This window comes from Entelurus aequoreus, linkage group LG16 (assembly GCF_033978785.1).
Source record: "Entelurus aequoreus isolate RoL-2023_Sb linkage group LG16, RoL_Eaeq_v1.1, whole genome shotgun sequence".
Lineage (NCBI taxonomy): Eukaryota > Metazoa > Chordata > Actinopteri > Syngnathiformes > Syngnathidae > Entelurus > Entelurus aequoreus.
Window position 1 is genome coordinate 26331552 of NC_084746.1, and position 12730 is coordinate 26344281.

Genomic DNA, 12730 nt, shown 5'->3' on the forward strand with positions numbered 1-12730 from the left:
AGTACAAAAAAATTGTATCGGCACACCCTTAGTTATTATATACACTACCGTTCAAAAGTTTGGGGTCACATTGAAATATCCTTATTTTTGAAGGAAAAGCACTTTAAACTAGTCTTAACTTTAAAGAAATACACTCTATACATTGCTAATGTGGTAAATGACTATTCTAGCTGCAAATGTCTGGTTTTTGGTGCAATATCTACATAGGTGTATAGAGGCCCATTTCCAGCAACTATCACTCCAGTATTCTAATGGTACAATGTGTTTGCTCATTGGCTCAGAAGGCTAATTGATGATTAGAAAACCCTTGTGTAATCATGTTCACACATCTGAAAACAGTTTAGCTCGTTACAGAAGCTACAAAACTGACCTTCCTTTGAGCAGATTGAGTTTCTGGAGCATCACATTTGTGGGGTCAATTAAACGCTCAAAATGGCCAGAAAAAGAGAACTTTCATCTGAAACTCGACAGTCTATTCTTGTTCTTAGAAATGAAGGCTATTCCACAAAATTGTTTGGGTGACCCCAAACTTTTGAACGGTAGTGTATATCTAACCATGCTTTTAAACCATAACATTGGGTCTCACATTTGAACAAAGAGTGACCCTCTTTTCACTACTCTCTGCGCTGCACCAATATGTCACTTCTATCTTCAAACCACCCAAGTAAAACCTAAAGGCTAATCACACTCATTAGCAAAGACTATACCTTGGGTTCGGTCATGTTGATGCCCACCAGGAAGACCAGCTCGCCGATGAAGAGGTTGAGGCAGAGGTTTTTGTGGATGGTGTTGCGGTCGTTTTGCAGACCTCTGAAGAAGCAGAAGGTGTAGAGGCTGATGGCCAAGCACACCAGCGACACGGCGATGCCCATCCGGGTGATGACGGTCAGGAGGAGCTCGTGCACGCTCCCTTTGCCCTGTTGACAGACATGATGAGGGCCCTTGACCTCTCGTCATATAGTAGATTCGCTAATAAAACAAGTCTTTCATTTGCTGCAGAGAGTGCCAAGTGGCTATTTAAAGAAGGCGCCAATTTGAGAGAAGGCCTTTAGTCGTACAATAGCTTGCGTACAACCACATGTTCATTGACTGAAAGTTGGGGAAAATAATGTGTCCATTTGAGGGGAGGTGTTTATTTGTGGACACCCAGAGAATAGTTTAATGAGATATGGCATTTACCTGGACCTAACATAGTATTGTACAAACAAAGGGTGTTCAAACTTTTTCCAGTTAAAACCCATCAAATGTACAGTATATCAATACACAGTACAAGCCAAAGGTTTGGACACAGCTTCTCTTTCAATGCCTTTTCTTTATTTTTATGACTATTTACATTGTAGTTTGTCACTGAAGGCATCAAAACTATGAATGAACACATGTGGGGTTATGTTTAACAAAAAAAGGTGAAATAACTGAAAACATGTTTCATATTCTAGTTTCTTCAAAATAGCCACCCTTTCCTCTGATTACTTTTTTGCACACTCTTGGCATTTTCTTGATGAGCTTCAAGAGGTAGTCAACTGAAATGGTTTTCACTTGACAGGTGTGCTTGAAGCTCATCGAGAGAATGCCAGGAGTGTGCAAAGCAGTAATCAGAGCAAGAGGTGGTTATTTTCAAGGAACTAGAATATACGTATTTTCAGTTATTTCACCTTTTTTTGTCAAGTACATAATTCCACATGTGTTCATTCATAGTTTTGATGCCTTCAGTGACAATCTACAATGTAAATAGTCATGAAAATAAAGACAACACATTGAATGAGAAGGTGTGTCCAAACCTTTGGCCTGTACTGTATGCTATGCTGTCTGAACAAAACATTGACTTGACCTCCTGAAAACAAACGTCCTCTTCAGTTTGTGTTTTGCATGACAGTGCTATATTTTTGTTCATTTGTAACTCTGACCGAAGAAAAAACTAAAATAAATGTACACTGTAGAGCAGTGGTCCCCAACCTATTTGTAGCTGCGGACCGGTCAACGCTTGAAAATTTGTCCCACGGACCGGTGGGACAAATTTTTTTTTAACATAAATAAATACAATCATGTGTGCTTACGGACTGTATCCCTGCAGACTGTATTGATCTATATTGATATATAATGTATATATTGTGTTTTTTATGTTGATTTCATAAATAAAAAATAAAAAACAATTTTTTATTTTTATTTTTATTTATTTCTTGTGCGGCCCGGTACCAATCGGTCCGCGGACCGGTACCGGGGCGCGGCCCGGTGGTTGGGGACCACTGCTGTAGAGGATGTTAGTTTTCAGGAGGTCAATTCAATGTGTTTTTTTAGACAGATTATCATATATTGATATACATTTGATTGGTTTTCCCATCTTTAATGTACAAAATGTGTCTTGCTGGAAAAGGTTTGGACACCCTTTGTTTATAAAAAGTAGATGCCAAATCTCAATGAATGAATGGCTACCTGTCCACAAATAAACACCTCCCTTCAAATAGAAACATTACTATTTTTCCCCTTAGCTCATTCAATAAACTGACCTGTGTATCTCTGGTCGTACAGAAGCACCCCTGGTGTAAACAGGCGCTCAATGATAGAATTCTATGACGGTAGAGGCCTAACCCCACTCGGTTACATTCTAGTTTGATCTGTGTAGCAGGATGAGAGATGTTAACGGGTTTCTGAGGTCTAGGAAAGATCAAAGATTTAAAAGCGAGCATGTTTGAAGACGGCAGCAGGCAAATGTGAAAATAGCCGAGTGGAGCACAGCAAATATTACATCGGTGGTCTGCAAAGTGAGCCAAATCCCCCTGTGATATTTGCACTTTTATTGAGGGCAAGAGCTGCAGCAGAGGTGCTGCGCAGGCCTTCGGCAGGAGGCTAAGCTTTGCCTTCAGGGGGTTCTGGTTTCAAGTTGTGGTTAAGGTTGAGGTTAAGACAGATGACGAGGGACAGAGTTCACGGTTTGGGGACGTATTATTAAATCAACCACAAACTGATCCCCCATATTTATTACGGCCTGGGCTCTTGCTACATGTGCCATTTGTCAGGTCATTCAATTGTAATTGCAATTTTGTGACCAAATGTTTTGGCAGACCACATCAAGAAGTTTGAGCTGCAGTCGTATCGTAATTCTCAGGGACATGAAATATTAGATAGTGACCACAGTAAAATATGTAATTGCAGTAGGTCTGATAATCGTACTCCCCTAGCCTGATCCACCATTTCATATCTATGGAGGGCCAACATTGAATGAATTAATAAGTCTTTAAATAATTTCATGTGACATTATTGATGAATCACGATGGCAGAGGGGTTAGTGCGTCTGCCTCACAATACGAAGGTCCTGAGTAGTCGTGAGTTCAATCCCGGCCTCGGGATCTTTCTGTGTGGAGTTTGCATGTTCTCCCCGTGACTGCGTGGGTTCCCTCCGGGTACTCCGGCTTCCTCCCACCTCCAAAGACATGCACCTGGGGATAGGTTGATTGGCGACACTAAATTGGCCCTAGTGTGTGAATGTGAGTGCGAATGTTGTCTGTCTATCTGTGTTGGCCCTGCGATGAGGTGGCGACTTGTCCAGGGTGTACCCCGCCTTCCGCCCGATTGTAGCTGAGATAGGCTCCAGCGCCCCCCGCGACCCCGAAGGGAATAAGCGGTAGAAAATGGATGGATGGATGGATTATTGATGAAAATTAAATTAAATTCTAATTTGAATGATTATTATAATTTGAATCATTATTAAAATGCGTTAATTGTGTCATTAATTTATTTAATTTAGAATATAAATATGTTATGCAGTCATTCAATTAATAATTTCATGATTTATTTATTGATTTAATTAACCATTGACACATTCAAGTAATTATTTGTGTATTTATTTATTTTTGTTTATTTTGGCCTTTTTGTCAGTGATTTTGTCACTCACCCATCAATGTCTGTAATTAATAGATAATTAAATAAATAATTGTAATTTTATATTAGATAAAGGTACAAATTACATTTTAATTATAATTAATTGATGACCCATTATAATATAATGACAATTATAAACAGATGTATATATTTTTTATCTTATTATTATTATTATTATTAATATATAAGTTACTTTATATTCTGCTATATTTACCATCTTAAATTTCACAAAAAACTTTTAAAATGTACTGTATGGGACACATTATGTGACATAAATAAAATATTCCAAACAAAATACTCTACTACTGCTACTCAGTTTAAAATGTAAACTGTTTTATATCCTGATATATATATCATCTTGGACAAAAATCAGTCATTTGCTGGGTTACATTTGTAGGTTATTTTCATTATCTACTCCCAACTAAAATGTCACAAAAAGCTTGTAAAAGTACTTTGAAAGAGCGTCCTTGTCACACACACACACAAACACAGAGGGAGAGAGCAGAGCCGAGAAACAGATCGTTCTTCCATTATTGTCATGTCCGCGTGCTTTTTAGCTGTCATTTTAACACCGGTCCGTGTCTTTGGTCCGTGTAGCATTAACACTTAAACTGAGGTGAATTGAACTGCGCCCAAATTCAATAGCAAGCGGACCGAGCCCCGTCTCATAAGTGGTCACGGTCTGCTTGTTTGGTAATGATGCCGTTCACACATGACCAAACAAATTCTAATTGCAGAGCAAATGCACCAACGTTCCTTTGAGCAGAAGTGAACATGACAAGTGTGAACGCACCTTTACGAGAGCAAGAGGAGTGAGCTTACCACATTTCCTCGATGTGCCATGAGGATGGCGAAGTTGGTCAAGTGATTGCAGGAGCATGTGGTGTGGCTCTTGTTGGTATCCAGCAGCTTGCAGCCCTGAGTGGACCAGTATCCCATCATGCTTCGCTCCGAGTAGTTCCAGAAGGAACAGTTGGGATTGTAGTAGTGCTCCTTCTGCAAAAGCAAACAATTAATCATACATGAGCCCTCGCTGCAGTATGCGTGGCTGCACCTTACATCTTCCAATATGTGTGTGTGTGGGTGTGTAGATATTGTACAAGTAAGTGTCAATTTATATTCTTTAAGTGTAATGAACTAGTTGGAAGGAAACGGATGAAAGTGATCCAAATCAGCGAGCTAAAGAGAGATGAAATGAGAAGGAGACGTGACAAGGGTTACCGCGGTAACACACAAGCAGGAAGTCAACTTGCTCCCCCAATTCTGCTTCTCTGATCTCAGCTAATTGCTACTCGCGCCGCACAAAAAGCACAACTATTCTTTTGCGTCTGGCAATCAAAATCCGAGCTGCAGCCGCTACAGTATTTAAAAGCCCAATGTCTCCGTGTGGTCTAGAGGGGGAGTGGTGGGTGGGGGGAGGCTTACATCCAGGTGCTCCAGCGTGAAGATCACCGGGTCGGCCACAAACACACGGCTGGACTCCTTGGTAATGGAGGCTGAGAGGATGTGGGAGTTGACCGTGAGCGAAAGGTTACGTTTGTCCGTGTTTCCAAGTCCCCGCAGCGTGGCGTTCTCCGTGCTCAGGAACTGACCCAGATGTTTGTACAGCACAAAAACCAGCTTGGCCACACCTGCAACAACCCACAGACAGAAAATCTTCAGGGAAGGAGAGCACAAAAGCAGAGAACAAATCATCCTGGCAGTGAAAATGGACATTTCACTTCTGGGAATAGTTTTGTTATGAATAGTTAATAGGGGTGATACTTCTCGCAAAAAAAACAAAAACCTGTGTGCTGAGTTTTCTTGTCTTACTGGATAATAAAACATAGAAACAAAATGGTAATTGAGAACTGTCCAGTCAAATAATATATAAAAAAAGATATGCATGTTTAAAATGCTTAATTTAGGCCAAAGATACATAGAATATGCTTTAAAAAAATCTGTGATGGAGTGAAGCTGCAAATGTAAAACATAACATTTTTAAAAAGCTTTTTATAAATACTCAAAGACACTGAACATATATCAAATGTAAAATGTAATAATATACCATAATACAATATATATAAATATTACAACTGTTTTATTGAACTAATTAATTCATATGCATATCTTTTTTTTAAACTTTTAGTATGTATTATTTGTCTGAGAATCTTAAAAAAGTGGTTTTGTTTTGAAAAAAGAAAGCTGTTTTTTGTGGTTTAAGAAAAAAGTATTAACATTTCAATATACAATTACCTAAATTACAAATCTAAATAATGATACAGCCTGTTATTATTCACTTAAATATGATTAAGAATCTATATAGGTTTTCTTTTCTCCAGAGTGTAAAGTACAGATTAGCTGAATCAAATATAATTATCATCAGTGGGTAATATGAATCATAATAATACATCATTATTTATATATTATTTATAGTGCTTCTCCTGGGGATTTGGTATCTCTTTGAATTACCATTTGATTTACTTATGTAATTATGTTTCTTGTTATGAAAAAGTTGCTTAAAATGAGTTATCATCCACACAGTAAATGTTAATGGGCTGGGGTACTCGGGCAAAGATCAGGTCTTTGGCCAAGTGGTCAAAGGGTTGAAATATAAATTAAAAAATGACATGTTTTCTCTTTTTATTTAGTTGGTTAAAAGACTGTAACAAGAAAGTGGAAACAAATGTTAAATCCAAAATGTTTTTATACACTCTTAACTACCTGAGGACTATTTTGTCCTTTAGTTAGTCTATTAGGCTAAAACTTTACACTTAGACTATAATTATGACCAATTTATAACCCTGTAACTCCGTGGTATCGGATTGACACCCAAATTTGTAGTAGCACCTAAAAATTTTGTTAAGTATCCAAACAACACTAGAATAAGTGCTTAATTATTACATTTCAACAAAAGTGTAGAGAGGATATGTTAAAACAGAAAATAAGCAGATATTAACAGTAAATGAACAAGTAGATTAATAATACATTTTCTACCGCTTGTCCCTCATAATTTTGACAAAATAATAACATGGGAAATGACAACATGTTACTGCATACGTCATCAGCCAAATTAGGAGCCTTTTTAACCCGTTTGCTTACTACTAAAAGATAAGTTGTCCAGTATGTTCACTATCTTATTTAATGACACAGTTGTTCTTTAATTGCAATAAGTAACATATGTTTAATGTATCACAAGATTTTCTGTTCAAATAAAGCCAACGATGACATTTTTTGTAGTCCCCTTTATTTGAAAAGTATTGAAAAATATCAAAATACATTTTGTTGCCAGTACCGGTACCAGTCCGGAGGCTCTGTGTGTAAGTAGCTCCCTAAAAAACATCTGTTCAGCTGTTAACATTCATTTAAATGATTAAAAAAAACTAAAAACTATAATGTAGCGCTAAAGGGCCGAGCAACCATGAAAAGTGATGTGTTAATCAACCTGTAGCAGTTGTGCCTTCTCACCGTTTTTACTGTTGACTTTGACCGTGTTGGAGGAGAGCTGAAGAGAGGCTCCACCCCTGCTGGTCTGGGGGAACCTGAAGTCTTGCACCTGGCCGTCTGTGCTCACCACATACACATCCAGCACTGAAAGTAAAAGAGAGGTAGAGAGAATGTTTAACAGAGCACAAACAAGCTGTCAGGTACATGTTTAGGTTTATTGTAGCAAATAATGCAATGTAATTGACAAGACCTCATCGAGTGCCATTTACTGAAAGCCTGCAAGGTAAATGGCGGAGGGTTTGATCAAGGAAATAAATAACAACAAGGGACAGCTGTACAGCGTCCCGCCGCAAGAATGTCAAATATTCATAAGATCAAAAATATCATTGAGCCTTTTACTTCGACTTCCCCTCGTGGCTTCAGACAACTTCGTTGCTCCATGAGCAAATCTCTGAAAATCCTCCAAATTCCGCCAGCTGCTGGGGGGTGCTCCCTTTGATGTGGGAAATGACAGAGGGGGGTAGGGGGGCATGAGGACGGCGGGCACACTCACTGGCTCGCTCAAACCAGAAAATGGCCTCGCTTACGTAGATTGATGGCTCCTGACAGACAGAGATGAGAGATTGCCCTCCGTTTTTGTCTTCCCCGTCTCTCTCAATTTTTTATTTCAAGTTTTTTCGCACCCCAAAGTCTACCTGTGTTGTTTGAGAACATTCTGACCTGCTAATTGGACAGTAGCATAATTCTCTCACTACTTTTCAGCCCATTAAGGGGGGTCAGCTATTATAAGGCTTGTTTTAGTTCAGTTCAACTCACGATGGTACAGTTTGCAGCATTTAAATCCTGACCTGGCTTGTGGGAGGTGTAGGCAGATTGATTTTATCCCCAAGATTTAGGGTGGCAAAGTAGAGACATTGGTGTGTAACAATGTGGCTTCCACAGCTAACATTAGCACATGAGTTTGTTTTTGATATTTCTCGCCAAAATCTGCTCCACAAAAATCCTATCTTAAAACCACCCAATATTGTTTTGAGATAAGAACTGTGTCTCGGCTAATTGTTACGCTTTTAGTTGCAAGCAACAATTACAGTAAACCCTATAAGATATGACCAAAACATCTGGTCTTATTTGCTAGCATTAGGTTATAGCTACAGATGGACATAACTTTGTTTTTCCAACCATTGGAAAAACGAATTTGAGTGTGAAGGACAGTGCTGAGAAGAAGATGTGGATGGTATTCATTGAAGTAAAGAAAAAATCATCAAAAAGATGACATACATATCCCAGGTAGTCTGCACCATACTGAAGCAGAATGAGTTGACAACACCCGCCAAGGATGTTGAAATGTCAAACATTTATCCATGAAAATATGGAGAATCTGCTGATGGTGACATAGATACCATAGAAGTCCACTCTGCTGTACATTATTTTTACATAACTTCATTAAACTACTGTAGTTGTTTGTACTACATTTTATTGTATTGCTTTTCATTTCATATTTGTTATCTTAGCGTTTTTTTTTTTAAAGACATGTTACATGTTAAAATGGTGGTGTTCTGGGGGACCAGACACCAATTAAATTGATTTCAATTAATTTCAATGGGAGACGTTGATTTGAGATAGAACCAGTTAAGTTCCTAAAATGAGGTACTACTGTACCTGTTTCGACCAATGGAGACGAGCCAAGCGAAAGCACAAAGTTCGAATGTTTGCCCTCCTTCATTTAGCTGCATTACCCTCAATTCCTGCCGACTGCAGAAAAACAGCTCCTTACAAAAACCATTAATCAGTCCTCTGGCAGGGGACAAAGCGGCCGATCGGCTTGGCTAACTACCAGTTATGAGAACTGGCTGGACGAGGGAGAGGAGGAACAGAGGGTGCCGTGTGAATGGAACAATGTGGCTGAAATGGCGTCTTTGTTTCAGGTCTGCGAGTCGCTTGGAGTTCATCTTGCAGCACACGCTCAATGAGGCGACTTGGCGGGGTTCAAAATCAATGAGGTAGAAGGCGAAAGAAGGGCGAGCAGGAGTGCGATGGTTGACTGCACAATGCTGACTTACCTGAGCGAGCTTAAAGATCCCCTATTGAACACAATGTACTTTTTAACAACACTCTAAGGGTAATGTATCCTGAAAGACAGTTTATGAGCACATAAAACATCATATTTCTCACTTGTTTGCACCACTTTTGAGAGAAGAGGTATTACCAACCAGGGATGTGTAGCAAAACTAGGTTCCTCCTTTAATGTTGTCTATTTTTAGTACCGGTTTGGGAACCGTTTTAGAAGTAGCGATTTGGTACTATTATTGATATACCGTATTTTCCGGAACATAGGGCGCACCGGATTATAAGGCGCACTGCCGATGAATGGTCTATTTTTGATCTTTTGATCGGACGCGCAGAATTTTTCAGGACTTATGCAGATCCCAAATACACATCAGCAGGTACCAGAAGGTAAGAAAAGTTGCGTTTGCATAATATTGCGAAACAAAACACCAGATAATATGTCTTGCCTTATACACACTCCATAACAATACTAAAATGTTTAATGCGCCGACAATCCTTCAAGCGGTGCAGCTTCATAGCTTACCAAAGTCGTACTAAAACATTTTGATAGATTTTTGAGCGCCGTGTGTAATGTTCTATATTTTCAATGGAACATTTAAAATGTTGGTGTTGTTTACTTGAGACCCATCATAGTGCAGTCTACACGTATCTCTTACGTTTGACTGCCATACTGGTCACACTTATCATTACACTATGTACCAAATAAAATAGCTTCGAAGTGGGTATGCTCAACCAAAAGTATTCCTTACATTAGGCGCACTGGCTTATAAGGCGCACTGTCGAGTTTTGAGAAAAACATTTTTTTAAAGTGCGCCTTATAGTCCGGAAAATACGGTACTGTAAAAGTAAACTAAACAATACCCATTCCCCAAATTTCCAAGTTCTTATCATGACACATAAACCTTTCCTCCTCATGGATATGAAACCGCCTCTGACCTGCCCTGAGCTGAATGAGTTCGCCCATTATACACACCCACCACCCAAGAACAAAAAAAGAAAGAAACGGGTTTCGCTACACATCGTAAAATACATCCTGCATGTCTGCAACAACAATCCATCGGTCAGCTTTGGATGTGGGAGCTGTAAGTTCAGTCTTTCAAATCTATTCATATTAAGTTAAGTTAAAGTTAGAGTACCAATGATTGTCACACACACACACACACACACACACACACACACACACACACACACACACACACACACACACACACACACACACACACACACACACACACACACACACACACACACACACACACACACATTACGTGTGGTGAAATTTGTCCTCTGCATTTGACCCATCCCCTTGTTCACCCCCTGGGAGGTGAGAGGAGCAGTGGGCAGCAGCGGTGGCTGCACCCGGGAATCATTTTGGTGATTTAACCCCCAATCCCAACCCTTGATGCTGAGTGCCAAGCAGGGAGGTAATGGGTCCCATTTTTATAGTCTTTGGTATGACTCGGCCAGGGTTTGAAGTCACAACCTACCGATCTAACCATTAGGCCACTGAGTAGGTTACGAATATATTTGTACGAATTATATACGAAAAGATTTGTCGTTACCTATTTTAACCTCACTCATAAACACCTTATGATGGGACTCTCTGTGAATGTAGCTAGCTATGCACAGCAGGAGACATTGTAACTCTGCTTCTTAATACACCTCACGCACACCTGGTCTGCCAGATAAAAAGAAAACAAAGTATTCAGACACCTCTAAATTCAGTTTAAAAATAACAATAAAAAAAGACTAGTGAGATGTATAGAAACTTTTCCCGGAGACACCAACTGAGACTCTAACATGAGGCAAGTATCGCTCTTTCCAACGATCCGATGCATCACTCCCTTCCCCCATCTAAAAGACTTACTGACAGAAAGACATGTATTTGTATTTCTAAGCATATTTGTTTTGCTTTTTCCATGTTTTTTGCTTACTTTTTGTATGCCACAGTGTCAATGTAAAATTACATGCACATGCGTCGTGGCCATTTATGCAAATTAGACCCACCTCCCAACCCACCACCACAAATAGATTGCAGTCCTGTTGGAAACAATGAAATTTGTTTAATGTGTTTTTCTAGGCTAACTTAGCATGACGCTGCTACTGTTAGCATTGTAGCTCACATAACTATGCTGGTGTCCTTCGTTTACACCCCTTAATGTTACGTTGTTGTGTGTGATACGTTGGACAAGTGCATAACTACAGTCTATATCCTGTATACATAGTGAAAAAAGTGCACTTTGTCAACAAATACAGATCATTAGCACTACAGGGGCCCTATTATGCAAAACCAACTTTTTTTTTTACCCATTGGTACCTGCTTACGTGTATTTACGATTTGCATAAGTCCTGAACATTTAAAATCAAATTGTGGAAGTTTTGCAGATATATTTATAAGATAATCTTGCCTTCCTTCCTACTTACTCCAAATGGTTCGTTTGGAATTGTGTTCAAGTGCAACGACAGCGGATTATCCATATATGGTAGAAATGTACCCAAACATCCTTGCGCAAACCAATTTAAATATATGTAAAACCAGCTGTGCAATAACATCATGTCGACAATGAAACCCAATGAAGGAAAATGCTCTGTTTGTTTGCTTTAACTAGCACAACTCACTACACTAACTTTCAGCCTCATCTGAAGCAAAAAGTGCCTTACCTTTAGCTTTTACGATTTTTGGCAATGTGCCTTTAACTGTGAAGAAGTCGTTTCAAATGTGTGTGCAAAGATTAGCCCTGTTTTATCCACAGACCTTCACAAAAAGATAGATTTTCCGAAATAAAATACTTTAAATGGCGTGCTTGGTGACTACTATTTATGGCAATGAAGGAGGTTAGAAATATGTGCATGATAGATTAGCAATGTTAGCTCAAGTTGTTGGGTAGCTAGCTTATCCTTCTAATGTAAGACAATATCATCAATGTCTTGCGGCAACATAAAAAATGAATTTCCTAAAAAACAACTTTTAATTGGATCAGTGCCTACTGTGTTTGGCAATCAACCAGTTAGTAATATAATCCAGTATGACTTTCGGGATGTCGCTCGTAGCGTGCTTTACTGTATAGCCATCCATTGCTTACAAGTGTTCAAAGCAGCAGCAGTGAAATAATTAAAGTGATATAGAAAATAATATATATTGTCAATATATAACATGTATACGTTCAGAATTTTGCATTGGAGAGATAAATACTCAGTAGAAGTTTAAACCTTAGTGTATGTTACAGACCTGCAGCCTGGCTTCTGATTCCATTCTCTCTTCTGCCAACAACGTCTCCTTATCGCGCCGACAATAAAACACGGGGAGTTTGTTGATCTCGCTATATTATCTAGGATGTTGTGTAGTGGTCAAGGTCACTCA

General features: G+C 39.1%; 1 protein-coding gene across 6 annotated transcripts in view; it reads right to left on the reverse strand.

The window, feature by feature from the left end:
• LOC133630768 (adhesion G protein-coupled receptor L2-like) overlaps nucleotides 1-12730 on the reverse strand; it is a 245338-nt gene that overhangs the window by 35566 nt on the left and 197042 nt on the right. For all 6 annotated transcript variants that reach the window (XM_062022490.1, XM_062022488.1, XM_062022491.1 and 3 more), the window contains 4 exons: nucleotides 7324-7446; nucleotides 5302-5507; nucleotides 4699-4872; nucleotides 708-917 (listed from right to left, as the gene is read on the reverse strand). In XM_062022490.1, coding sequence (XP_061878474.1) covers nucleotides 708-917; nucleotides 4699-4872; nucleotides 5302-5507; nucleotides 7324-7446 — 713 coding nt within the window. The remainder of the gene's footprint in view (nucleotides 1-707; nucleotides 918-4698; nucleotides 4873-5301; nucleotides 5508-7323; nucleotides 7447-12730) is intronic.